Source organism: Raphanus sativus, chromosome 6 (assembly GCF_000801105.2).
Source record: "Raphanus sativus cultivar WK10039 chromosome 6, ASM80110v3, whole genome shotgun sequence".
Lineage (NCBI taxonomy): Eukaryota > Viridiplantae > Streptophyta > Magnoliopsida > Brassicales > Brassicaceae > Raphanus > Raphanus sativus.
In genome coordinates this window covers 43,772,003-43,799,459 of record NC_079516.1, presented here as the reverse complement: position 1 = coordinate 43,799,459, position 27,457 = coordinate 43,772,003, and the positions used below count along the sequence as shown (strand labels likewise).

The following is a 27,457-nucleotide window of genomic DNA, read 5'->3' as shown; positions in this document are numbered from 1 at the left end:
GAGGGTTACTTTCTTCATCAGAAAAAGAGCTAACATATGCAAAATAGTGAGGATGCGTAAAGTTCTTCCAAATATTTTCTTCCCGAGGTGGTGGGACCGACGCCGGTGGGGATAATTAGGTGGCTTCGTACACCGATTGTTATAAGAATATTTTTGGTATTATTTTTTTCCAAAGTCAAACATAACTGCTGGAAACCGCTTATAAAATGTTCAGAAGCCAACTGAAAGTGGTCACAAGCATTTACCTAAACATACAAAGGATGCCGAACGGTTCTTCAAAGAGTTATTGCTTGTTATTAGGGTTTCCATTAGGGGTTCTTCTTCTTTTCCTCGTCTTCTCCTCTTTCCCTATGAATGAATCTCCACATCAACAGTTCTTTTCTTCACTGACTCTGTCCTCTCTTATTGACCACACGAACGCATTACAATCCTCATCTTCTACTTCTTTATCAAACTCTCCTCCGATTTCGATAAAGGTAATTAAATATATCTCGGATTCATATTTATAGTATATGTTATTCTTTTATTGATATCTACCTGCTATGATTTTTTTTTTTTTGTAAAAGGATATCATCTACCTGCTATGATGAAATTATCTTAAATTATTCTCAATACTATACGTGAATTACCAGAATCTGCTTACCTGCTATGATGATCAATGCATGTGCTATGTTACTCTCGAGTAGTTACACATATGGCACGATGTATATAAATATGTTGTAAACTTGTAATAGGATGTCAACTTTTGGAACGTATTTTTTGATCCGTTCTTTTGGTCAACTTGATAAGTTCAAGTATATTTTATGTATAGAAAAGTGGTCGGGTTTGTGTAGAAATGAAGTACGAGTTATTTTTCTAATTTGTTGATAATATTACTATAACAAAACTAAATTAAATGTCGGCAGAAAAGGAGCATTAATCTTGAGAGAAGAGAAGAAGAGTTGAGGAAAGCAAGGGTTGCAATCAGAAGAGCCGTCAAGTTTAAGAATTGCACGTCCAACGAAGGCATGACTTACATCCCCACAGGCCAAATATACAGAAACTCATTTGCCTTTCATCAGTTAAGTTAATACTCTCTCTGTTTCATAATAAGTGTCACTCTGAACTCATTTTCTTGTTACACAAAAAGTGTTACTTTACAATTCCAATGTAAATTATACTAACTTTCAGCTGAAAATTAATTGCAAACTGCATTGATTTTATAAATACTTTTGTTTATTTAAAATACTATTGGTCAAAAAGGTATAATTAATTACAACTTACATATATTTCAACAATTTTCTTAATCTGTGTGAAAAAATTCACAACGACACTCTTTAAGAAACGGAGAGAGTAGCAAAGACGCTCCTTGAAATATATTTATTACACAACTCATTTATGAAACATATAAATGATGAATTCTCAACAATATCAAACATGTTCATTTCGTCTAAAGTAACTGCAGAATAAAATAAACAACATTTTAAAACAGTCCTAAATAATTTTGTAACTCATACTATTTTTTTCTGAAAACCCTTTAAAACCTAATTTTGTAGTACATTTTAATGTTTTCAAAATACTTGCCATTTAAAAGATTTGTTTTTTGGAATTTTGTGATTATCTTATTTAAATACTAAGATTTTTAATAAAAAAATTTAGAGGCTTCTAGATGTCACATAACGTCTTTATTTAGTATAGTTTCTTAAATATTTTTTATGATTTGTTTATTTCCTTTTATGCATTAATTCTCATTCGTATTTTTTTTAATATATGTTTTACATATGCCAAATATATTTCAAAGCTGAATCATAGGTGACAAATATCTGAAATGGTTATTTTTCTTTAACTTGATTATACAAATAACCAGTTCTAAGAGAAATATATATATATATATATATATATATTAGTTAAATATTGTACTACACATTTCACTATATTAAAAGTTATATAATGTATGGACAGTTTCTAATTTTTATTATGGAAAGTTAGGCAAATCTCTTATGGTGTGTAATTTTCTAGCTTATTTTTCGTTCCAGTTTCATTAATTTCGTATGATCGTCTATGAATAAACTAACACTAGTATGTCATAAGAGATTTCTTTGTCAAAAAAATACATATCATAAGATATTTGCCTAACTTTGAAGTTGAAGATGCACTATGAGAATTCCTAAATTGAGTGCATGTCAGTCTCATGAGGTGTTACATAACTTCACGGTGTAATTACTGCCAGTGTGCCAAATTAAGTTGGACTTTCAACTCTTCTAGTTTTTATACTAATTTAAAAGTCAATTCCCTAATAAATAATTCTTAGGAATATGAAGGTGCCAAATTAAGTTTGTTAACTAAAAAGGAATATGAAGTTTGATTTCTATTTTTGGTCAACTGAGATAAATGGACAATTTTACTCCTTTTTTTTTTGTCAACTGGACAATTTTACTCCTTACTTCGAAATTTAAAAGGGTTTTTCACGAATAGTTTCTCTTTCATAAATCATTATTTACATTTTTCTGAGTCACTGTTTAAAACTGAAACTAACTGATCTTCAAAAAGTTATGCAGGAGTCACATAGAAATGATGAAAAGGTTCAAAGTATGGTCGTACAAAGAAGGAGACCAGCCGCTGGTTCATGGTGGACCGGTGAACGATATCTATGGAATCGAGGGGCAATTCATCGACGAGCTCGAAAACGTGAAGGGCGGCCTAAGCGCCCGGTTTAGGGCTTCCCAACCTGAGGAAGCTCATGCCTTCTTCTTGCCCTTCTCCGTTGCCAACATTGTCCACTACATTTATAAACCTATCGTGTCACCTGCCGATTTTAGCAGAGCTCGTCTCCACCGAATTTTTAATGACTACGTAGACGTTGTGGCTCGCAAGTACCCTTTGTGGAACCAAAGCAATGGTGCTGATCATTTTATGGTTTCCTGCCATGATTGGGTACTTGTTTTTCTTACACTCAATTTCTTTATGTCATTTAAGATATCATGAAGGGAATATAACATACCATTCAATTAGTTTATTTAAGAAAAAAATTGAAGGAAGTTTCTAAGAAATTTAGGTTTTAATCTGTTTTAGATACAATTTGTTTGAATATAGGAAACAAAGGAAACTGAAACAGTTTATTTTCTCCTTCGATTGAGTTTAAGTTCGACTTTTGGATTTGCTAGACCAAAACACTAACTAGTTATTTTGTACTTATGGTTTTAGGCTCCTGACGTGCCTGGTAGTAAACCAGAGTTTTTCAAAGACTTTATAAGAGGACTTTGCAACGCCAACACATCGGAAGGTTTCAAACCGAACATCGATTTCTCTATACCTGAGATTAACATTCCTAAAGGAAAGCTAAACCCACCGTTCATGGGCCAAAACCCTGAGAATAGGACGATCTTGGCTTTCTTCGCAGGAAGAGCTCATGGATATATAAGGGAAATCTTGTTCAGTTACTGGAAAGGTAAGGATAAAGACATTCAAGTGTACGACAACCTCTCAAAGGAACAAAACTATCACGAATTGATAGGTCATAGCAAGTTTTGTCTTTGTCCTAGTGGCTACGAAGTGGCTAGCCCAAGAGAAGTAGAAGCCATCTACTCGGGATGTGTCCCTGTTGTGATATCTGATAACTACTCGCTTCCTTTCAACGATGTGCTTGATTGGAGCAAGTTTTCGGTTGAGATTCCAGTCAAACAAATTTCTGAAATCAAGAAAATCTTGCGGGAGATTCCACATGACAAGTATTTACAGATGCATCAAAATGTAATGAAGGTTAGAAGACATTTTATGGTGAATCGTCCGGCTCAACCGTTTGATGTCTTCCACATGATACTTCACTCTGTTTGGTTAAGGAGACTTAACATTAAGTTGCCTTCTTGATTTAAAATCCTTTTCACTATTTAAAAGCTTTTAGCTACAACCAAAAAAAAAAACTCTTCCATTCACTAGTTGAATTGTCACAACAATACATGTCTGATATCAGGAAGCAATGTCTTTGTACTCCATAAACATGTGGGCGACTGTAGAGAAAACTAAGTCCACCCCCCTGAGAAACATACGTTCTCTGCCTTACTGATGCTAGGACTTTTCAAGGGTCCTTATCAAATGATGTAGTATAAAAGATTGTCGAACCAATGATTCTAATGCACTGGGAATGCAAGTCTATGCTTAATCTAAGTGCAACCAATTGAGTGAAGTGAAGTGAACTAAAACTAGACTAGAAATGCAATAAAAGAATGAACTTTCTTTCTCAATATGAAGCAAGTGGACTCATGGGGCTAGGCATTTGATCTTGGGTGATGTAGATCCAATCTAAAGGTGACAAGCTATCAATCAAGCACTTTCCTTATGCCTAGACACAATACTAAACAAGCTATATCCCTAGATGAATGTTCATTTGCTAAAGCAACTCAAGCATCAAATCCCTTTGGTTGAATGTTACTAAAGCAATCATGGAGAACCAGTCTACTAGCAATCTTAACACCTTTAACAACAAATCTCTTTGGCAAAGTGCATTAAAAGCATTGAAGAGTTGGTTCAGGCATTTCATCAAACACCTTCCGGGCATGAAATGCCTAAGGATCTATTTTAGTATGATCAAGACCAAAATAGCATTGAGAACCCTCAACAAGCAAGGAATGAAATAGATTTAACACTAAACACCCTAGATCTTCACTAATCATCCTTAATCACCCTAGCCCATGAATCCTAGATAGATCTACTCACTAATAGACATGATTAACCCAAAAACCAAAGATGATTCAAGGTTAAACATGCTAGTGAACAAGATAATCCAACAAACACAAAGAAAATAAGATGAAAAAGGATCAAAGATCCAAACTTTCTTCAAGGTTTACAAATGTGTTTTTGAGAGAAAAAGAGTTCATTCCCTAATTTGGGATTACAAGAGTATTTATATGGTCTTTTGAGACCTAATGGTACCAATAGAAAAGTCTAAAAACCCCCTTAAAAATCATAAAAACGACCAAGTGATAACACGCAGCGGGGTCTCCGTACCCGGGTCACAACCCCGCTCCAGCCGTTTTTCCTCCATTTCTGTGTAAACCCGAGCGGGGTCGTAACCCCGCTCCGTCACCCCGCTCTGGATACACAGCGGGGTCGTATCCCCGCTCCGTCACCCCGCTCCAGGCGTACTGTGTTCGAGTATTGATATGCCTCCAGTAGATTGATCATAACTCCTCCAATACAGCTCCAAATGACTTGAGACCACTTCCATTAGAAAGCTATCTCAATTTCCAATGTTCTCCCAGAAGATGGGCTTCAAAAGATATCTTTAAGGTCTCCATCCATGTTCATCTTTCAACCTTTTACACCACAAATGCCTCCAAACACTTCCAAAAACTCCATAGCACACTCCAACACCTAATAAAGACTCATGTATGCAAAATGTAACCTAAAGATGACTAAATCCTCATCTATATGATCAAAATGTACAAGAATGAATGGCTAAAACAATGTAAATATGCAAGATATCAACTCCCCCACACTAGTCCTTTACTTGTCCTCAAGTAAACTTTTCAAAAACTCAAGGAGGATAGATATAAAGATGGGAGCTTATAACCAAAAGAAACACTCATAGCACTCAACTTGACATCCTAAAGAAACATAGCAAATAGCATGAGCACACTCTCTTATTATACTCTAGCTTCTCTAGGCCTATCAATACTCTTATGCCTTTACACAAGATGCAATACTCATCAACCAACAAGTCCTCTTAACCAGCCCTCACATTGATTCACACACACACACACACACAAGGTGAATTCTCACAAATGGGCACATGATCTCAATCATTTGGCTAGGTGATCAAATGGTCTAATATGGATGAAAAAGAGGGTTCAATGCATCATTTTAAGGTGGCAATCACTCAAGAATCAAGGAGCTTGATCATTATACAAAATTTATCTAAGACTAGGAGCAATTCATGCATACATGGATCCATCCTCATCATTCTACCCATTCCTAAGTGATTACAAATTCTACACCCCTTTCATTCATCTCATACCCCAAAATAACAAACACTCACATCACTCACTCAATAAACAACTCTCTTTTCTTATGACTTAACCACTAAGGACCTCTTATTCATTTTTCTAAGCTCTAATACTTTTTATTTTCTCTTCCCCACTATCTTTTTGAATCTTTTTTTTTTCTTTTTCTTTTCTTTTTCTTTTTTTTTTTTTTTTTTATATATATAGGGGGAAGGTCTCAAACAATACAAATTAGAGCTTTCTTTTCTTTCTATTCTAGGTCCTTAGGGCTTTTCTTTCTCATAACACTCTATTGCTCATCTTTCTCACACCCCAAACCCAAGACATTAAACTTTTAAGAAACATACACCCACTCACCATCCTAGAAGCTAGCTCAAATGATGACCCTATGCTAGCAAGAGATGAGAACAAATCCATGTCGCTCCCAATACTCTCAAGATTTTGCACATGACAAACTATCAAAAGAGACCTCACTCATACAAATAATTGTAGGCTTCAAAGAATGGTAAGGGTTTTAGGGTAAGGGAGTGCCATTTGGGTTAACAAAGAGTGGTACAACGGAAAAGATAACCCAAATGTGTATGAGATCCATGATCAAGTATGCAAATGCCCATATGCAAGAGAGATTAAGTTCATTTAAATCAAGATTCAGGTTGGAGCTGGTTTCGAGAACAATGCCAATATCAAGCAAGCACATGTTTCAAGAAGAGTTTTCAAAGCTCGAAGCGTGCAAGGTTTTAAAGAGATGCCTAAGCTATTTGATATGTTTAATTAGGGTGTCAAATTCAGTGCAAACAAGTGTTCTTTACAAGAAATTATTAACAGCTGCTCCATATGCAAGTGAATGCAATCTATATGATCTAGACTCAATCCTAAGAATGCAAGTGATGCAACTACATGATTCTTTATGCATTTTTCAATTTTTTTTTATTTTTATTAATGGTTTTTTCTATGCATATATGAATGTACAATGCAATGCATGAGACTCACAATCAACAAAACAAACATGATTAAACACTTGGTACCTCCCCCACACTTAAATCACACAGTCTCTGTGTGAATAAGAGAGAAGGAGATACCGAAAATATGATAAAAGCAATGGTATGTACAAAGAAGGGTTGGAGTGATACCTCAAGTGGAGAGTGAAGTGTGGTAATGGGTGTCTAGAGCTTGAGCTTTGAGCTGGCCTGAAACTTCTGCCACACTTATTGAATACATAAAGAAATAAAATAGCAAATTTATATACAAGGATAACCATGGGAATTCCTCCCAAGTGAGCTTGTTTTGAGTCACTAGCTTGACTACCTTTTCTCTTGTACTAGTGAGAAGGAGGATCCTTCCCACCTTCAAGAGTGATGGTGAGGACCTGAGAGAGGAGCTCTTGGAGCTTGATGGGGTCGTTTTGAAGCTGAGGAGTGATGATGGCCTTTGCACTTGAGAATGGCTTAGACCTTCCCTTGCACTTGATCTTGTACTCAATGACTCCATCCTTGAGCTTCATTGGGTGGAGAGTGAGAGTGTGAGGAGTCTTATCAAGAGGTGGAGGATGAGATTCTTTCACTATCTTCTTCATGTCATGAGCAGCCTTTGTGGCTCTACTCACCTCCTCCCTTGTAGCACTTTTCAAATGCTCAACACACAACTTTTTAGAGGACTCTCCAACAAGATCTTCTTTCTCAGGAACATCCACTTTAGCTTGGATCTTTTCAATGGATGGTTCTTCACAAGTGATTGTTCCACAATACCCAACATCCATTGGAGATTGGATTGGGTAAGAGACAGTCTTGTTCACGTTGAGGAGTGTGACCTTCTTGTTTGGGAAATCAATACATGCTCCAACTGTTGTGAGAAATGGAGTGCCAAGGATCAAAGGAACTCTCTTCTCAGTTGCCATCTTCAGGACAGTGAGGTCTATAGGAATGGTGCATGCTCCAATCTTCAAAGGGTAATCCTTGATGATGCCAATAGGGGTTGTAGAAGATGAATCACCAAACATGAGAGAAGATGTGTTTGGCTCCATGCCTTCAATACCAAGACTTTTCACCATTTCCAATGAGATCACATTCACACTTGCACCAGAATCAACCAAAGCATCATTCATAGTGATCTTACCAAGGGAGCAAGACAATGTGAACTTCCCTTGAGACTCTAGCTTAGGGAGGGACTGTGGAGGGACTGGTGGATCAATCTTCAAAATGGAGATGTCCAAAAGCTCGGCCACTTCTGCTTGGTGGTCTAGAATGTCCTTGATGAGCATCATTTGGACATGAGCTTCACGCATACCGGAGATTTCTGGGAGCCTGACCCCAACATCACTAAGATCTTTCCTGAACTTGGAGAGCACCTTCTTCTGAGCTTTGGTGAGAACCCTTTGTGGGAAAGGGAGCTTGTCATATGGTGACAGCTCAATCTCAGTGTCGTCTTTCTTCACCTCGTTCAGCTTCTGGTCAGCTCTCCTCTCAACTGATTTCTCAGCACTAGGCTCAACTCTCAACAGATTCGTTGCTTCAACCTTCCTTTCAGCTTGTACCTGAACCCTTTCCATAGCTTTATCCACCATATGTGCTTCAGCTGTTGCTACAACCAATTTCTCAATTTTTCCAAGCTCAGTCCCAAACACTAGCTTCTCAATCTCATCTACCTCTTTCTCATAATCACTCAGCTCAATCTCTGAAGAAGTAGTAGAGATGATAACATTGCAAGACTCCTTGGGGTTCTTTTCTGGTTTCCCTGGTAGAGATCCCATTGAGCTCTTGGAAGATGATGGCATAGAGGCGACCTGACTCTCCAAAGTGTTGAAGCGAGATGCAAGTTGTAAGAACTTGTTGTTGAGGTCAGAGTAGTTCCCATCAATCTTTGTGTGGATGTTCTTGAACTCATAAACCATTGTCTTCTCATTTCTGGCTTGAAATTCCAAGAGTTTCTTGAACATAGAATCCACACTTGAATCTGAAGATGCAGCTTGAGAAGAACTGCCTTGAGCTTGAGTAGACTGATTACTTTGGTTGCTGAAACCAGGAGGGTAGCTTTGCGTGGCCTGGTGTCCTCCTTGCTGATTGTTGTAGTGAGGTCTTTGCTGGTAGTTGTTTTGGTATTGAAAGTTTGGCTCTTTTCTATACCAGGTGCCATTAGCATTGATGAAGCACAACTCTTCTTGCCCTTCCAAACCATCAACTTCATTCACCTTAGGAGGAACCTCTTGACTAGGATCACCAACAAAGCTAACCTGCTCTTTCTTGGATTGGTTTGAAAGAACCAAGTCCAACTTGTCTTGCAAAGACTTGATATCTTTCCTTGTCTGCTGGTCATTCCCTCTGTTGGCTCTATCATACTCCTCATTGTAGACTGAGTCACTCTTTGCCATGTTCTCCACCAGCTCCTCTGCATCCTGCTCAGTTCTGCCCAAGAAGAAACCATTACTAGCAGTGTCAAGCCTGTGTCTGCAAGATGGGAGAACTCCTCTGTAGAAAGTGCTAAGCAAGCTCTCCTTGCTGAAACCATGATGAGGACACTGAGCTTGGTAGTCCTTGAATCTCTCCCATGCCTCATTGAAGCTTTCTAGATTCTTCTGCTGGAAACCAGAGATCTCATTCCTTATTTTAGCTGTCCTTGAGGTAGAGAAGAATTTCTCCAAGAAGACTTCCTTACATCCCTCCCAAGTGGTGATAGTGTCACTTGGGACAGACCTCTCCCACTGATGTGCCTTGTCTCCCAAAGAGAAGGGAAACAACTTCAGCTTGAATGCATCTTCAGAGACACCATTTGTCTTGGACAAACTACAATACTGATCAAACTTGTACAAGTGATCAATAGGATTTTCAGCTGCCAGGCCATGAAACTTGTTGTGCTCAATGGTGTTGAGTAGCCCTGACTTGATCTCGAAGTTGTTGTTCGCCACAGGTGGTGCTCTGATTCCCAACCTATGACCATGAATGTGAGGGCGATCATAGGTTCCAATGGCGCGAGCTTGGCGCTGTGGGTGTTGTGGTCGAAGGTTCGCAGCTCTTTGACCATTCCCCTCTTGGGCAGCTCCCAAAGGGATCTCTCCATCTTGATTTTGGTTCTGATGGTGAGCCATATCAAAACCCAATCTGTTGAAATGAGCCTGTTGCTCCTCTTCTCTCCTTCTTCTTGTATTCTCTCTTTCCAAAGCCCGGATGTCTAGTACTAGTGGAGTGAGGTTTGTAGTCCCTCTACTTCTCAAGTTCATACACCTGAAATGCAAAAAGAGGAAGAAGCAGAGCCAATATCACAATAAAAATAAAAATGACTTAGTCTCAAGCAAGTGACTAAATCCCAATGTCAAAATCAACTTAGAACTTGGCAACGGCGCCAATTTGATGCTAGGACTTTTCAAGGGTCCTTATCAAATGATGTAGTATAAAAGATTGTCGAACCAATCCTAAGTGATTCTAATGCACTGGGAATGCAAGTCTATGCTTAATCTAAGTGCAACCAATTGAGTGAAGTGAAGTGAACTAAAACTAGACTAGAAATGCAATAAAAGAATGAACTTTCTTTCTCAATATGAAGCAAGTGGACTCATGGGGCTAGGCATTTGATCTTGGGTGATGTAGATCCAATCTAAAGGTGACAAGCTATCAATCAAGCACTTTCCTTATGCCTAGACACAATACTAAACAAGCTCTATCCCTAGATGAATGTTCATTTGCTAAAGCAACTCAAGCATCAAATCCCTTTGGTTGAATGTTACTAAAGCAATCATGGAGAACCAGTCTACTAGCAATCTTAACACCTTTAACAACAAATCTCTTTGGCAAAGTGCATTAAAAGCATTGAAGAGTTGGTTCAGGCATTTCATCAAACACCTTCCGGGCATGAAATGCCTAAGGATCTATTTTAGTATGATCAAGACCAAAATAGCATTGAGAACCCTCAACAAGCAAGGAATGAAATAGATTTAACACTAAACACCCTAGATCTTCACTAATCACCCTTAATCACCCTAGCCCATGAATCCTAGATAGATCTACTCACTAATAGACATGATTAACCCAAAAACCAAAGATGATTCAAGGTTAAACATGCTAGTGAACAAGATAATCCAACAAACACAAAGAAAATAAGATGAAAAAGGATCAAAGATCCAAACTTTCTTCAAGGTTTACAAATGTGTTTTTGAGAGAAAAAGAGTTCATTCCCTAATTTGGGATTACAAGAGTATTTATATGGTCTTTTGAGACCTAATGGTACCAATAGAAAAGTCTAAAAACCCCCTTAAAAATCATAAAAACGACCAAGTGATAACACGCAGCGGGGTCTCCGTACCCGGGTCACAACCCCGCTCCAGCCGTTTTTCCTCCATTTCTGTGTAAACCCGAGCGGGGTCGTAACCCCGCTCCGTCACCCCGCTCTGGATACACAGCGGGGTCGTATCCCCGCTCCGTCACCCCGCTCCAGGCGTACTGTGTTCGAGTATTGATATGCCTCCAGTAGATTGATCATAACTCCTCCAATACAGCTCCAAATGACTTGAGACCACTTCCATTAGAAAGCTATCTCAATTTCCAATGTTCTCCCAGAAGATGGGCTTCAAAAGATATCTTTAAGGTCTCCATCCATGTTCATCTTTCAACCTTTTACACCACAAATGCCTCCAAACACTTCCAAAAACTCCATAGCACACTCCAACACCTAATAAAGACTCATGTATGCAAAATGTAACCTAAAGATGACTAAATCCTCATCTATATGATCAAAATGTACAAGAATGAATGGCTAAAACAATGTAAATATGCAAGATATCACTTACCAGAAACACACAACTTTGATTGGAATCATACACCCCTCCATAAAAGGAAGCACCACAATCCAATGATGAGTAACCCAAAAAACTCTCAGATGTCATGAGATGAAAGGAGAGCATAAGTGGTAGGTCAGAGAAGCACGACACGTCGACACAACTGATATCATCCGGCCATGGCGGTTGAAAATACCAATTGGACAATTAGCAACCATGAATCCTTTTCACTATTTAAAAGCTTTTAGCTACAACCAAAAAAAAACTTCTGTCGAATTACCGAAGGTTGATTCTCGACGGATTTTATTAAAACTTATGGTTTATGGTTTTAAAATAGGTGTAAGCAAGTTACAACCGATTCGTTAAAGATTATGAATACTATCACAACATTTAAAATTTCATATGGTATGACATATAATGCTCAATAATTGAATATTACAAAAATGTACAATAGTAAATTATAAGAATCCACTTGAAGCATTAACATATCATATACTTATACAAATGATTTCAGCAATTAATCCGTTTATTATATTTTCAAATATGGTGAAACAAGTGACTCTGAAGGCGTATAATGTCATAAATCTCGTTAAAGCGTTTGTATAACGTATACATACGGATTTTTTTTTTTTGAAACCTGTATACATACATACATACATACATACATACAAACGGATATTGTTGATATGTTTTTCTTTGGATTTGATAACCCTAAACCCCAAGTCATAATAAATTCATAGGAAATCCGTCTTAAATTTGTCAATTTTTTTGAGAGATTTCTGATGATTCGAGGATTTATTGTATTTTTGACCAAAAATAAATTTTTCGACGGAAGATGTTTTCCGTCGAAAATCTTTTAAGAATCTTAAAACTTACCTCGAAAAAGAAAATACGGATATTTTTAGAAATTACCTAAATTAAAAATTTCCCAACAGATTTCTTACCGATTTCCTAATGAAATAATTGGTTTTTAAACCCCCATAACCCAGGTTCAATTCCTAATAATTTCATGTAGATTTTTTTTTTTAAATTTAATAGTTAGTTTGACCGAGGTTAATTTCATTCATGGGTTCACCACTGGTTCCTTCCAGATAGCCATATCAAATAGACAGGAGAGGAACAAGTGGTCACGAGTTTCTGGAGCTTGAGAACATAGACAGGTATATATCAATCTGCATTCCCCGTACAGTGCAAGCCTTGAGCGAGTGGAGAGTCTGTCCAAGAAGGTGACCCACATATTGAACGCATGTCTCGGTGTGTTTTTGTCCATTCTTGTTTGTGAGAAATATATATGTGTCTTTAATATATCTAATCTATTAATTTAGGGATTATCTACTATTTGAAGTTCTCATTTAAATTTTGGACTCTTTCATAATTGTTGCTAGAATATATGATGTCTCCTATACAATGCAACCTACCAACTTAAATTAAATCAAATCTTAACCAACATAGATTAGTTAAACCTAACCAGTAACACTTTTATAATATTTTTGGTTAATCTTTTAATATAATTAGATCTAGGACTGGACGTTCGGGTACCCATTCGGGTTTCGGTTCAGTCCATTCGGGTTTCGGATTATCGGGGTCAAAGATTTCAGCCTCATTCGGATATTTTTAAATTTCGGTTCGGGTTCGGTTCAGATCTTTACGGGTTCGGTTCGGGTTCGGATAACCCATTTAAAATGTTTTTAAATTTTCAAAATTTATTATATACTTTAAATTTTCAAAATCTATAAGAAAGATAATATATTACATATAAATTTTCATAACATATATGCCAAAATACCTTAATTTAACACATAAATTAGTTTTCTTTGAATATTTGGATAAAGAATCAATAGATATTTAACTATTTCGGTGTTTTCAGTATATTTTAGCTATTTTAAACATTTGCTTTTGACTATTTGCATATATTTTCCGAGTATTTTGGAAAATTAAAAGGTATCTTATATATTTTTAATATTTTTAATATACATTATATATAAAAATAATGTATATATTCAAGTATATAAATTTATTTCGGATACATTCGGGTACCCAAAATATTTCGGTTTGGATCGGGTTCGGTTTCGGTTCTTTAAATACCGAAATTTTGAATCCGTTCGGATATTTAATCAATTTTGGTTCGGGTTCGGTGCTACTTTTTTGGATCGGGTTCGGTTCGGTTTTTCGGGTTCGGATTTTTTGCCCAGCCCTAATTAGATCATATAAAACTGAATCACTCTTAAATCAACGAGTTCTATATCATTCCAGACATAAGAGAAAAAATATCCGACTCATTTACAACGTAAGCATACAAAGACCGTGTATGCTTATGCTCATTGATCTTCCAAAAACCAAATAATTGTGGCATAGACCAACATAGGTTCATGTTCGTATCACTAACTTTACTTCCATATATTTACTCTTCACCTACATCATATCACAACATACATAGTTATACAAGAACATGATTTTTTTTTGTTCAAACAACCAAATAATGGTGGCATATGGTCAGTAGATTTTTTAAATATGTTTTTTTATATATTACATTTTACGAGACTATGTGTATAAATTTTTTTTTTGAAAAAATGCATAACTATGTGTATAAGTTAAAAGGTAAAAGGTGTGACAAGGCAAATTATTATACTAAAAATAAAAGAAGATTAAATACAAACTAATAACAAGTACAACACAAATTATAACACTATTAAATTCTATATATATTTAATAAAATATTATATATATGTCTAATATGTATATATATATATATAAATGTTACACAAAATATATATAATATTATATACACATATTATATATACCATATATTATTAATTGAAATTTGACAAATCAATTTCCGCCCTTTAGGGCGGGTCCTAATCTAGTCTATCTTATTAAAACAGAAACATTCTGTTGGACCTAACATTTATTTTGTAAATTTTTAAATTAAATACACCTTTATACTTTATAGTTAAACATACATTAAGTCACTAATGTTCCTTTCTTTATACTACTATCCATGTTTCCAAACAATATACTTATTTCTTTATACTACTATCAATATTTCCAAACAATATATTTTTTATACTACTATCAATGTTTCCAAATAATACAATAATTAATCTTAGTTATTTTATATCTATCATTTTCTCTTTAAAATTTTATAGAAACGTCATAATTTCATAAATTGCAAAATAGTGAACTTTAAAATTTCGATTATAAGATTACAAATTATGAAACTATTACAATTTAAATCCAATTAGATTACATATCGGTCATCCATCAATTCAATCGGTTAATCTCGGGTTTTAGTGATTTTTTAATATGAATATTTTAAAAACATAAATTGAATTGTCAGATCTCCGGATTAACCGGTATAATCACAATCGGGTTGAATTTAAAAATACTGATTTAAATGCAAAAATATTTTAAATACACACTCTTTAAAAATAACCAAAATATTTGTTAAATTATTAGTGAAATTTTTCATCGTAAAATATCCCGCGCTTCAAAAGCGCGGGTCAAAATCTAGTAATATATTAATACTAATAAACATAGTATTAAGTCGTATATGTATGACTTGACATGTTTGCCTGTGGATGGATATAAGCAAGTTCCATGAAATAAATACAATCTAAAATAAAACTTACAAACAAACAATATAATGGCCTCACGGCCCATTACGTTGAGACGATTTTGTATCTTCTAATCAGTTTACCCCAAGATATTTTATTTTAGACATCAACTTATTCATCATAACCTGTAGATCAATGAACGCACGTACAAATTAACATGGGTGAAACTCATCATACATGGAACACTGTGAATATGGGTACGAAATGATATATCATGCCATTATCTGACCATCAATGTACTTTTTAATGATGGGACGAAACAAAGAAAAGAAAACCCAAAACATGGACAAGCTCATTAAGAATATTCTTTTATAAATAACATTCAAAAGAGACATAAAAGAGAGGAGAAACACACGAGAAAGGAACGAAATGCATGGAAATATATTCAACTACTCTTGATATACTTTATCGTTCAATGGTTCAGGAAACCCGAAATTCCACACAGTTTGGTGTTATTAGTTTGAACCCTATAATTATACTATTATAAAATAATCGCAACTACTCCTAAACGTCCTTTAGTGATCAAGTTAAAATACAGATCTAGTTAGCATTTGTTTTAGAATGCGGTAGAGCTTGTCAAGATTCTTAGCATTGCATCTTCCTTTGAACTAAACTAGTTAATATCAATGTATTTGGTTCGAGAAAGGATAAAAGACAAGTGAAAAGAGACGAGAAGGAGGGCAATAGTTTTCAGGACCAAGTAACAGCAATATTATAAAAGTCGTCACGCTAAATTTCTAACCTCAAATAAAATAGAATATAAAAAAGGACGTCTCTCTCTGGCACGATTTCCAAGGCGGCCGTCATCAACACAAAGCTTCAACTCCGATCTAGTATGGACGTCCGGTGCTTCATCCTCTCTGTTGTTCTTCTCTCCTAAGAAGTTATGCTTCTCACTCTCGGGACTCCGTCTGGGTTTACCCGAAGAATCCTCTCACCAAAAGGTGAAGACTTTGTACAACTTAGAAGACTGCGCTTCTCGTCCGGCTGTGCTCCTGAAAGATCTATGGCTCCGGTGAGAAACCTTTCTTCCAATACTGCTACCACTGGTTCAAGTCTGAAGGTGAAGGGTTCAAACTCGAAGTCGCTTGTTCCGGAGTCTCCAAATCTGTTTTCTCCGGAGCTTCCCGGCCTTGCCCAACCGCCAGAACCTCCTGACCCACCGGACGCTCCACCGGAGACACAGGATGTTCCCTCTTCCTGCAAGGTCTGTAAGTTTGACAGCTCTGTGTGCTCAATACAAACCTTCATGACGAGTTCACCACAAGTTAAAGACCCACAGGTCCATTCGATTTCGACGCTCCTACTGTGCAGACCTGCAATTTCCGGCTACTGCTCTCCCCTTCTCAGCTGGACAGATTCAGTTGACCAGTGGCTTATGTGTGGTTTCAGCAAAAATCTTTGGCTCCGACGCGGTAACGTTGGTAGCCGAAGCCTCTGTTTGACCTCAGGTACAGCTTCCTTGTCAACTCTTGTCAAGCTCATATACCTCAATGCCGTTGTTAAGGTGGCTCTTACCACCGTGATCCACTCCCAGCAGCGTTTACTTCTTCAATATTTTCTGGTCTTGCGCTCTCAGTCAAATGCTGCTACAGATGTAAAGATGGAAATCTCATCAGAGAAAACCTATGTTCTGGGCATAGATGGAGTGTTGTATGTTTTTGATGCAGTCGATGGTGATAGAACACCAAGGTCAAGCAAGTTTCGTCATCAACCAGAAAACCCGACAAGTAAAACTACTAAACAAATTCAAAGTGTAGTTCGGAGTCTTTTAAAGCTTGAAGATTGCAGTCCCATAGCCTTAACAGAAAAGGCTAATCAAACTTCCTCATGCCGAGGCCATGAGAGATCATTTTCACCATCTCTTCTCCTTATAGAAGTGAATCTTTTCATCAAAATTCTTCTCTCTGAGAAGTACCTCTCTCTTGGTTTCAAAACCAAGGAGTATCGTCCTTTGCCTAACGTTTTGTTATCTGGTGTGATGGCTCGTTTGGGACAGGATGATACAACGAGATTCGTTCCACTAAGACCCGAGGTCTTGGAGTATTCAACGTCACGACATACGGTGACTATTTTTAAGTCTGGAAAATTCAAAGGACGCAGTAATTTCTTCATGTGGTTACTCGTGAGTGGCACCTTTGTAACCTTCGACACCTTATCAAACTTATCTAAGTTTGTGTCTCTATCTTTACATTGCTTTGCTCTTAATTTTCCTATAAAGACTGCACATCAGTGTCTTGATGTTGTTTTAATCCATGTAACTGTTTAAGTTATGAATGAAAAACAATGGTTTCACAAAAAAAAAAAAAGGACGTCTTCAATGCAAGAATAGTTATTATTTTTAGGCTGTAACAAAAGAAGACAAAACAAAAGGCTGAGAGAATAATGAATACGAACATTTATTTGTGTTTTCGTAAGAGAGGACACCTTCTATTGCTAAAGGAACCTTGGTCCAAAGAGCTATAAAGAGGAGGACAACAATAAAGATCCATAAGCAAAATTATGAGCAATAAGAAACAAAGCGCTCTGAGTTCGCTACATATCTATTTCAGACCAACCTAACTATGTGAATATTTCATATACTCCCTCTGTTTCATAATACTTGATGTTTTGTCTTCTTTCACAAAGATTAAGAAAACTAGATTTTTCTAAAAAAATATTTTAAAAATATTACTTTAGAATCAATTAACCAATAATAAAAAAGACAGTGAAATCTAATTGGTTGAACATTTTCCAATAAAGTTAAAGTTAACCTTAAAATCTCAAAACTTCATCTAATTTGAAACAAAATTATCCTTCTAAAACATCAATTATATTGAAACGGAGAGAGTATAATCTAGTTAATGTTTTTATTGTTATCTTTAGAAATCAATGCACTATAATCCAATTTTCTATTCATGTTGTTTGGATTTGGCTTACTTTTTCAATATAAGATAAGATCTGACCTTTTATTATTAGTTGTTGCTTTGATTTTATACTATTTCAGTTTATAAGCCTGACTAGTCATTAATGTAACAATTATTAAGTAAATTACCTTATATTTTCTCAATGGTCAAATTATTTTTGATTCTTTCGAATATAAAAAATGAATATAATCAAAATTTTCTCCGTCTAATTGTTTACGGTTTAGTTGAACTTCAACCTAGTTTCCATATGTTGATAATTCAACTGAAAATAATACTATTTGTAAAACTTAGAAATTACTCTTTGGGATGAAAACTAATATTAAGTATTGTGATTCCGAGTCTAATTACTAATATTAAGCATGTTATGGGCTTTGGAAACTTGTGTAGTTAAAAAAGAAAGAATTAGCATCATAGTTGCCTTAATCATTAACTAGATTTGAACCCGCACATCCGTGCGGGTGTTGTATCAATTTAATAGTAAATTTAAATTTGTATGAAAATAAATAATTGTGTTATGTAAACTGAAGTTTAATATTTAGATTTGAGTAACACAGAACCAAAAATTACTTTTAGAGCTTTTTATTTTATATTTAAATTTGCATAAAATTTTATAAATATTTTCATGTTTGGTGATATATATTTATTAGTTGATTTAATATCAATTAAATATTATAATATTTAATATTGAGATATATTTACAATGAAGTAAATATAGAGGTGCAAAGTATAGGAAGTCAATGAGACTAAATAAAGTTTTAGAGATATTTTTATTTCATTTTTACATGTGTTTAAATAAAGTTAAAAATGTAGTAGATGATTAATTATATGAATCATATATATAATAAATCAATGATCAAATCTAGTAAATATATTTTAGAATCAAATTAAATAACAATTAATAAAATTTTCGTTAAATATGATCAATAGGAGAAGTTGTTTAGATTTTTTAGCGACATAAGATGGTTTCATTGTTAATAGGAAGGATATGTTAATATTAATTCAGTTTATTAGACTACTTATTAGATGGTCTAGTTATGACTTTTTACGGTAGATAAAATTGTACTTCTCTTTTAATAAAGAAGATTAAAAAAAAATATAATTGAAAGGTAAAAAATAGGAGGTATTAAATGAAGGTAGGGTGTGTGTGTAAAAACACAGGGAAGCAGGTGAGGTCAAATAAGACACGATACTTAATGCACTGAGCAGAAGAAGAAGAGAAATTTAATAGAGAAGAGAGAACAAAAAATGGAAGGTAATGGAGAAGAAAAGAAAAGCAGTAGAAGAGAAGATGAAGAAAAAGAAGTTTACTACCCTCTTCTCAACTCTCCATGTTCTGCCTTTCACAAAACTGTTCAAGCCATCTTGAAGTGCCTTGGTCTTGAATCATCATCCATATCACCATCTTCATCATCATCAGAAGACCCTGGAACTGGAACTGTAAGCTCTTTTTGTTCTCAATATGGCCTGCTCATTTTGTTTCCTATGGATTATGTTAATCGTTGTTCAAAAAGGATTATGTTAATCAGTTATATAAATAATATAATCAAGTGAGATTAGTAAGGCAGTCCGGAGCAAAACTGTTTAGGAAGCTAAATATACAAATCAAGAATACGAGCTGAACTAGCGAGTTCATCACTTTGAGAATTTATATAATTTACGAATTAAACCCTAATTGAATTTGCTGTTAGAAGTCATAATATGTGTAGTGAAAGCCATGTTTATGTATATAGGTTCAAGAAACGGGATTTATGGCGATGGTTGCAAGATTGATAAGAAGGAGACCAAGACCACCTTACAGCTCAGGACAACCTGGTCAGATCAACTGATTATGTTTTTGTGTTTGTGTTTGTAATTTCCATCTTATTTGCTTTTTGTGAGCGGTTGGCTTATTAGAAATAAAACAAAACTTGGTCGACTCTTTTGTTAATGATCTACTGGTCATAGGTTTATTTTATGTATAGGATATCTTCTGTTGTTACCATCTGTGTTATTTTTTCGTCTTTCCTTTAGGAGTTTGATACTCTGATTGTACTGTGTTTCGTTTTCAAAGCATGTGTTATTTTCTTTACTAATGAAATTTCAGCCGATAAAAAATACGTTAAAGTTAAAAACTGATTTAACTAATTAAACCATAAATCATCTTAAAATGATATCTTGAAAATCGGACTGTCAAAATAAGCCACAAATTCTTTCTGATCACTAGATCAAGCAGTGACAACAATTGTTTTGTTATATTTATTTTTAAAATATACGAAGTAAACATTTTGACAAAAAAAATGAACAAGATTCTACCCATATAACTTTACAAACCAAATGGACCAAGTTCCTATGTTTTAATAAAATCAGATGTTAGAAAAAGACCAAAATAAATGAGAAAAAAACATAATTTGAAATTCCTTTGAAATAACATACTTTGAAGCTCAAATATATAAGAAATCTCCATTACTAAAAATGAAAGGAAAAATGATGACCATCTACACCAATTAGATAATACATGATTTTACATCATAAATATTAAATTATATAATTATTTACACTAACTAAAATTTATACATGGTAACATGCATATATACATATATATATATATATATATATATATATACATTGTAAACTACAACTAGAGTCTTTTCTCACTGAATCAATTATTTACAAAGCTAAATTAAACATTATTCAAAAACCATCAACATGCAGTAGTTCAAAAATAAACTCATTAAGATGAAACAAAAAAATTTTGTTGGATTTATTTTACGGTATTATAATTGAGTCTGTTCTTATTTATCAGCTAGAGCTTCGAGTTTGGATCAAATTTTATTATCATCAATTTATTCAAATATGTAAATAATCAATTACTAAAAGATTATCAACTGTTGTTTCCAAGATTTTTTATTGTAAGCCAGTGATGTAATTATATAGTTAAGATGTATACTCATGCACTATTCAACAAGTGAATCATTTTTCCAAGATGAAATAATATTACTGTTTTCTTTTGATTGAATCCGACACCAAGAACCGTCAAAATGTGTGTTATAGTTGCCGATTTCTTTCGAGCTTAAGCAGAATTTGTATATCTAAACAAGGTTAACGACCAGATTTAAGGTTTATCGGTCCAACCCACCGGATAGGCCACCTTCAAAATCACTGCTCAACAAGTAAGAAACCAATCAAAAACATTGCGTCTTTTAATTTTTTTTCCATTTCATTCTCATATATACAAGAAAAAAAAAAGAAGAAAGAAGCCTAGCAACCATCATTACCAAAGGTAATACAAAACTATCACAGACATTTGTTTTTATCTGGTCTTATTCATCATCCTATACTATAATTTTTCTTTCTTTCTTTCTTTCCTGCCCACCTAAAATCCTTTTATTTTGTGTTGTCTGCTGCTGCTGCAACTACCCTATGCTTCATCTGTGATCAGCATCAGTTGTCTTCTTCTTCGTTATCTCTTATAACATCAATAACCGTAGCATTGCAGAAGAAACATCTCTGACAATTGAGAAGATGTCTAGTTATGCAACCGTAACATGACCGATGTGAACACGGAACAAGCATCGCATTAGCATCACCCGCGTAGCAGATACAGCACGTGTTGTCATCTAAATCTGTTGCGTCTTTGTTGAACAGCTCTTCGATTCTTGCAGGTTCTTGTGACGAAGTTCGGTTCACGAGGTGGTTCAAGAAACTCGCCAGCTGTCCAAGTTTCTTCACATACGCATCATCACCGCTTACACAACCGTCCTGAAAAAAAAAAAATTTGAAGCAGTGTTGGTTAAAAAGGAAGCAAACATGGGAAGAGACTAGATTTAAGAGCTCACGTACCCAGTCATATTCCAAGAGGTATTGAAACCCGCAATAGACTGTATCAGGACAGTCCATGCTCGCGAAAAGACCAACTACGTCATGTTGTTGCTTCTGTTTTGTATCTTCTTCACTAGCATCCAAGAGATTCAAGATGATACCAACCAAAGGAGCTAATAAGATCCCTCGGCTAAGTTTCTCTGAAGGTTGTCCTTGCCGTCTAAGTGACCTGCCCGAAGAAAAAATCTGTCTAAGTGACATTTCAAGCGTTTGGAACATTTTTTTAATGAACTTACAGATCAAAGAACTCGTCATCTACTGCTGAGGTCATGTGATTCAAGATGAAAAGAATCAACTCAGTGAGCCTACGGAGATTTGTGTCCGTCCCAGAAAGAAATGCTTGTGGTATTGCAGAAGTGCAGAACTCTAAGACCCTTGCGAGATTGCTTGAAAGCTCAAATATCACGCAACATTTCCTCTGCTGAAACTCCATTACCTGCATAAAAACAAAGAGGAATGTTTTTTAAAAAACTGGTAAACTTAATCGATACAAAGTGATCCATCCAAGCTTTTATTATTTTTATCTGACCTGATACTTTTCTTGCATGTCTCGCACCGAGACGGAAAACTCAGTGATGGTCCAGCTCAGCGTGTTGAATAGCCGGTTAAGAAAAGTAGAGAGTAATTCACAGTCATTGATACAAGCATCTCGTAGAAGAGCCTAGACCAAAAGAAAACAAGACAAATCAAAACCTACTATGCAAACTGAGGATCAAATAAGAAACATGTCACATTCTTCAAAGAAGTAACCTGGAAGACAGTTGATGAAAAGGAAGACTCCCCGTTCTTCAAAGAGCTAAATCCGGAACCTTTGCAAAGACGAAGAAATATATTCGTGACAGGGATCCAAGATCTATTGTCAAACGCTGACAGTAGAGCTGCAGGCATGTGCCGAGTAGCTGCCTCGTTGTTCTCAAAAGCTTCCATGTACTCTTTGTACTGTACCAAGACGGATATTGACTGGAGAAGTAGATCTCTAAGATCTGTGTTCGATATCCTTGAATCGTTGAAGTGCGTTACTACAAAAGTTATCTGAAAACCCAACAATTCATAATGGCAACGTTAGAGCTAGCCGTTGTGCAACTGACTTAGAGCTAACTAACTAAACTCAGCCATGAATAAGAAAGAGAGACAAAAAAAAAGTGACAAGAGATTTAGGCATACAAATGATGATAGTCCTTGCTTGATAAACGTTGTTGATGGAACAAACGGAGGATCACTCTTGCGAAGCACATGGAAACAATCTACCTGAGGTAAAAAAATATTAAAAGAGTGTTAACTCAAGGACTTCGCAGAAAAAAACAACTAAAGTGGAGGCCTTGAGCTATTTACCAAAGATTCAAGGTAAAACTCTGGAATGTACACAAACACAGAATCCATTTTGCTGAGAATCAGAAGTAACTGAACAACCCACATACACAACGCATACATTCCCCTTTGCTTCCACCGAGAGAACAATGAGATGCGAAACCTATAAAAAAGTGACTCAGAATGAGGAAAGCCGAAAACATTTGAGATATATAAGCTTTGTAACACTGCCACACATAGAGTTTGATTAAAACCTTCGTCACTACACTCTGATATACAGTGATCCAAGAATTAAGTTAAACTTACCATGCAGAATGTCTGACGCACTCCATCACTTCTTCCTTGTAACTTTTGCGAGCTTCCTTCAAGCGCTTTAATTGGTCACTAGAAGCTCGTTCTCTTATTTGTTTATCTGTTTCTTCAAGAAGTGATATTGATTGCGATTGTTGAGACATGTAGTATGATGCCTAAGCAAAAGGACATTCAATCAACCTTTCAAGCATATGCATGGGTGAATCATACAGCATAATCTAAACAAAAGGGAAAAACTAAACTTACCTGCTTAAAATTTGGAGCAACAGCAATATGGTATAATAGCAATAGAGAATCTAACAGTTCCTCTTCGCTTAGTATAGCAGATGATATTCTACTCTCTTGTATTGAAGTCCTCATAAATCTTACTGGACGATAACCAAAGTCGGGGTCAGACTGATTACTCGTGCTAGGCTTGTCCTCTATTTCTTCACTGAAACTTCCACCACTACATTCTGCAGCAACATGAGAGGATCTCTCAGGAATAGAGCTGCACTGACCACGAGTACTTTTCGCAGTATTCTTTCCTCGGTCCTTTAAGGATTTAGTAAGATCAGTATCATAGGCTATGCAACAGCATGGCTTCTGCTCGGTTCTGTGAGTTACTCTACTGTGTTCATCATCCATACAACCTTCTTCCCACCGCATAATTTCTTCCTCTTGATCATCTGTAGGGTAGGACTTCGATATATGACTAAACAACCCGCCAAGCCTGGTGATGTCAGCTCGGTGTGGATCATTTTTAAGAAACAAACTCAATGGAAACGTCTGCTGACCACCTCTGTGAAGGAAACCAACATTGTGACGGACAGTTTCACTACTCTTCAGCATCTCAAAACCTTCTGACAAAAAATGGAGTATAACCGAGAACAGAGAGACAAGAACTGAGTTTCGTGTAACTCCTGAAGGGGCCAGATTCCTGTCCGCGCCTCTGTTCTTTAATAAGAGGTTCTGTAGGAATCCCCTGAATGCTGAACCAGGAAGCTGGGGAGGCGATATGGGTGGTATGAACTGTATGACCAAGAGACAGAGGTTTCTCTGCTTCTCCTCGATCTGAATTCCAAGAGAGAGAGAGAGAATTAGCTAATCATGTTCCAGAGAGCAAAAGAAAGTGATTCTATCATACCTTGTTAATGGCTTCAGAGAGAGCAGAGATCGTAAAGCCCATGCTACTCTCGTGGGATATATCTTCAGAGGATCCAGGCCACCAAACAACAGGCATTAGTTGCTGTAAGTCGTGCTTGTTGGAACTCCGGCATGACAAGAAACCTTCGAACAGAAACTCGAAATGCAAAGATCTCCACCACAGTACCATCATTTCTTCCCGTCTTAACAAATGACAAGCCAGCGCAAGATAGGGATAAGGTCCTGAGTATGGACACTCGGTTAGAGTAAGCGTTGCTGTTTTGCAGCTAAAAGCGAGAGCGTTTATTACATGCGCAAAGATCAAATGAGACAGTGGGGACTCAAGAAGCACATCAAGAACTCTGTCTAAACTTGAACAGTCATGCGGGGCTTGAGTTCTAAAAATCTCTAAGAGGAATGAGAGAAATGCACCCCGTCCTAAGTACTCAGGCAACAAAGGGTCTTGCCCAAGCATGTAGTAGAACTCATCACATATGGCACGAGAAACAGGGGAAAAGAGTTCTTCAACGGAGGCAAACCTCCTAAGTCTACTTAATGTATCAGCCAACGAACGGTCCGGCCTATCCAGCAATCTTGAGAAGCAGCGTAGTAGCTCTGTTGCAAAAGAACTTCGAGGTGGAGCTTCTTGGAGAGGTAGGAAACCTTCCACAGGGTATTTGAACGGGTAAGCACCGAAATTTAACTCACATCTCTCACCTTGAGAAAGAGAAATAGCAGGGTAATACCCAAATCCAGGTCCAAGTTTCCTAATACCAGAAAATGCAACCCCAAGGGAGACGCCATTCCTGTAGAAAGATATCTCATCACAGTTCAAATCTATGCAGCAACCGATGACGTCACCAGCTACCCAAGACTGCCCATAAGGTTCAGATTCATTGTTCCATTTGCTCACCCTTCGACCATCAAAAGCATACGAATCATCAGCATCACCCACACCTTTCTGGTCAGTGAAAGGACAAGCAATACTAGCCCAACCAAGCTGTTGAATCCCAGAGGTCTCTAAAGCAACTTCATACATCCATCTGCCTTTCCAGACACAAGCGTTAGCCCTGGCGGAGCTGAAGAGCGCAAAGCTCTCCAACACAAGAGGCGGCTTCACAGTCCTGATCTCACCGCATATGCTATCCTCTTCGAGGCCAACAACGGAAGGTCCAACAACACCGTGACTCACAACAGAGATCCCTTCTCTCTGACTCACCGAAGCATCAAACTCACAATGAACCTTGGAGAATTGATTCCTGATCACCGCTCGGACCAAGCTACTGTCCACTTTGCCGCCGTCCAATGGACCAACAGACTTCTCTGGTAGACCAAATACGAACTCGATGGTCCGTTCTAGAGGTCGCTGAACGGAATAATCAAAATGTGGAACGATGCGAGATTTAGATGAACTCTCCTTGGCGTTGTCTTCACCATTGAGTAAAACGGCTAAACCAGAAGACATCATACCACCACCAACCCGTAGGGTGTCTTCAGCCATATTGGCATTGACAGATTTGTCAATCTCTCTGTCACACTCTCGAAGATTTTCTTAAATAACTCCACCAATAACCTTAACTCTTCAACACAACCAAATCACAAAGAAGCCACACTCTTGAGATCAAGAGCTCGGAAAAGCTGTGGATGAGAACAAAAAGTAGCATCAGTTTCCAAATCCAACAAGAGTTTCGAAGAAGTGACCACAAAGCTTACAACTTTTTTTTCTTTTAACCAGATATGGTGGAGGAACAAACCATAAAGCTATTCAATTTTTCTATCGTTTTGATTCCAAACAGATGAAACGAATCACAGCGAGAAAAAAAATAGAAACTCACCGGAGAAATTGAAAGCCGATTTCAAACAGATGAAACCACCAAATCTGAACGAAAAGCAAAGACGGCGGAGTCGTGCTAGGTTTTGTTTGCTATTTCTTAAAAAAAAAAATAAAGGAGAAGACTTTTTCTATTTTTCTATTTTTCTTCTTCTGGAAGGGAGAGAGAGATTCTTCAATGCCCAAATGTTTGGGGAATAGAGAGAGAGAAGAGGGAAGAGAAGAAGAAAGAGCGCCACGGAATCAGAGACCGGAGGCTACCACCGAACGAGCCAATGAATCGTGTGGCATTCGGGTCTTCAACTGACACGTGTCGGTGTTAATGACGTGGGTGATTACGTCTTCTAATCGACGCTCCGGCGTTTTTTTTTTTGGCATCAACGGTCCGGCGTCTTGTTTGTGATTTTGATCGCTGTAATTTTTTTTTAACGACCGGAGGAAAAGTCTACGATGCGGACATTTTCTTACGTCCCTTCGGTACACGTGGCTTGTTACCTGTTTCGTAATCAAATAACAAATGCAAACAAGTAAACACTAATCATATTCTTTTGCGCTGACGTTTTTTTTTACTTTTAAAGTTTTAATTAAAAATGTCAAAGAATAACTAATATTTTTCTTTTACATTTGTTTTTTTCTTGACATCATAGTTTCTTTTTCACATTACAGTTTCTTATACTTGTTATTGTTCTTTCATTTCGGATTTTTATCTATTTTATATCGCATAAAACGTTTTCCTGAATTTCAAATATTATAGAAATATCGCA

At 36.3% G+C, this 27,457-nt stretch overlaps 4 protein-coding genes and 1 non-coding gene across 5 annotated transcripts; 3 read left to right on the top strand and 2 right to left on the bottom strand.

The window, feature by feature from the left end:
* The first annotated feature begins 221 nt into the window (after nt 1–221).
* LOC108810172 (probable glycosyltransferase At3g42180) lies at nt 222–4,208 on the top strand. The gene is made up of 4 exons (XM_018582301.2): nt 222–476; nt 906–1,060; nt 2,538–2,913; nt 3,184–4,208. The coding sequence occupies exons 1-4, from the start codon at nt 261–263 to the stop codon at nt 3,844–3,846; spliced, it is 1,410 nt and encodes a 469-aa protein (XP_018437803.2). The 5' UTR covers nt 222–260; the 3' UTR covers nt 3,847–4,208.
* A 2,901-nt stretch (nt 4,209–7,109) lies between these two features.
* LOC130495845 (uncharacterized) lies at nt 7,110–9,342 on the bottom strand. Its single transcript, XM_056987385.1, has 4 exons — nt 9,235–9,342; nt 8,758–9,054; nt 7,323–8,619; nt 7,110–7,174 (listed from the first exon to the last, which is right to left on the bottom strand). Exons 1-4 carry the CDS (start codon nt 9,340–9,342, stop codon nt 7,110–7,112), a joined length of 1,767 nt encoding a protein of 588 aa, XP_056843365.1.
* Nucleotides 9,343–9,472: 130 nt separating this feature from the next.
* LOC130497162 (small nucleolar RNA R71) lies at nt 9,473–9,579 on the top strand. The gene has a single exon (XR_008936173.1). It is a non-coding gene; the product is annotated as a small nucleolar RNA R71 (small nucleolar RNA).
* Nucleotides 9,580–19,411: 9,832 nt separating this feature from the next.
* Nucleotides 19,412–20,261, top strand: LOC108810312 (elicitor peptide 6). The gene is made up of 2 exons (XM_018582432.2): nt 19,412–19,696; nt 19,990–20,261. The coding sequence occupies exons 1-2, from the start codon at nt 19,505–19,507 to the stop codon at nt 20,083–20,085; spliced, it is 288 nt and encodes a 95-aa protein (XP_018437934.1). The 5' UTR covers nt 19,412–19,504; the 3' UTR covers nt 20,086–20,261.
* A 1,152-nt stretch (nt 20,262–21,413) lies between these two features.
* LOC108812635 (E3 ubiquitin-protein ligase RKP) lies at nt 21,414–27,061 on the bottom strand. The gene is made up of 11 exons (XM_018584950.2): nt 26,698–27,061; nt 24,864–26,500; nt 23,984–24,790; nt 23,732–23,892; nt 23,450–23,588; nt 23,282–23,365; nt 22,868–23,149; nt 22,647–22,778; nt 22,354–22,553; nt 22,079–22,286; nt 21,414–21,997 (listed from the first exon to the last, which is right to left on the bottom strand). The coding sequence occupies exons 2-11, from the start codon at nt 26,361–26,363 to the stop codon at nt 21,680–21,682; spliced, it is 3,831 nt and encodes a 1,276-aa protein (XP_018440452.1). The 5' UTR covers nt 26,364–26,500; nt 26,698–27,061; the 3' UTR covers nt 21,414–21,679.
* Between the last annotated feature and the right edge of the window lie 396 nt (nt 27,062–27,457).

Excerpts from the sequence above, each read along its gene's own strand:
- LOC108810172 (XM_018582301.2), top strand. The coding sequence starts at position 261 with ATGCCGAACGGTTCTTCAAAGAGTTATTGCTTGTTATTAGGGTTTCCA. Across the intron at positions 477-905 it reads CTCCTCCGATTTCGATAAAG|AAAAGGAGCATTAATCTTGA; the intron begins GTAATTAAATAT and ends AAATGTCGGCAG. Across the intron at positions 2,914-3,183 it reads TGGTTTCCTGCCATGATTGG|GCTCCTGACGTGCCTGGTAG; the intron begins GTACTTGTTTTT and ends TTATGGTTTTAG.
- LOC130495845 (XM_056987385.1), bottom strand. The coding sequence starts at position 9,342 with ATGGCAAAGAGTGACTCAGTCTACAATGAGGAGTATGATAGAGCCAAC. Across the intron at positions 8,620-8,757 it reads TCAACACTTTGGAGAGTCAG|GTAGATGAGATTGAGAAGCT; the intron begins GTCGCCTCTATG and ends TATGAGAAAGAG. Across the intron at positions 7,175-7,322 it reads CCTCACCATCACTCTTGAAG|AAGTTTCAGGCCAGCTCAAA; the intron begins GTGGGAAGGATC and ends TAAGTGTGGCAG.
- LOC108810312 (XM_018582432.2), top strand. The coding sequence starts at position 19,505 with ATGGAAGGTAATGGAGAAGAAAAGAAAAGCAGTAGAAGAGAAGATGAA. Across the intron at positions 19,697-19,989 it reads AAGACCCTGGAACTGGAACT|GTTCAAGAAACGGGATTTAT; the intron begins GTAAGCTCTTTT and ends TTATGTATATAG.
- LOC108812635 (XM_018584950.2), bottom strand. The coding sequence starts at position 26,363 with ATGGCTGAAGACACCCTACGGGTTGGTGGTGGTATGATGTCTTCTGGT. Across the intron at positions 23,366-23,449 it reads AGTTTTACCTTGAATCTTTG|GTAGATTGTTTCCATGTGCT; the intron begins GTAAATAGCTCA and ends TTTTTACCTCAG. Across the intron at positions 21,998-22,078 it reads ACCTCTTGGAATATGACTGG|GACGGTTGTGTAAGCGGTGA; the intron begins GTACGTGAGCTC and ends TTTTTTTTTCAG.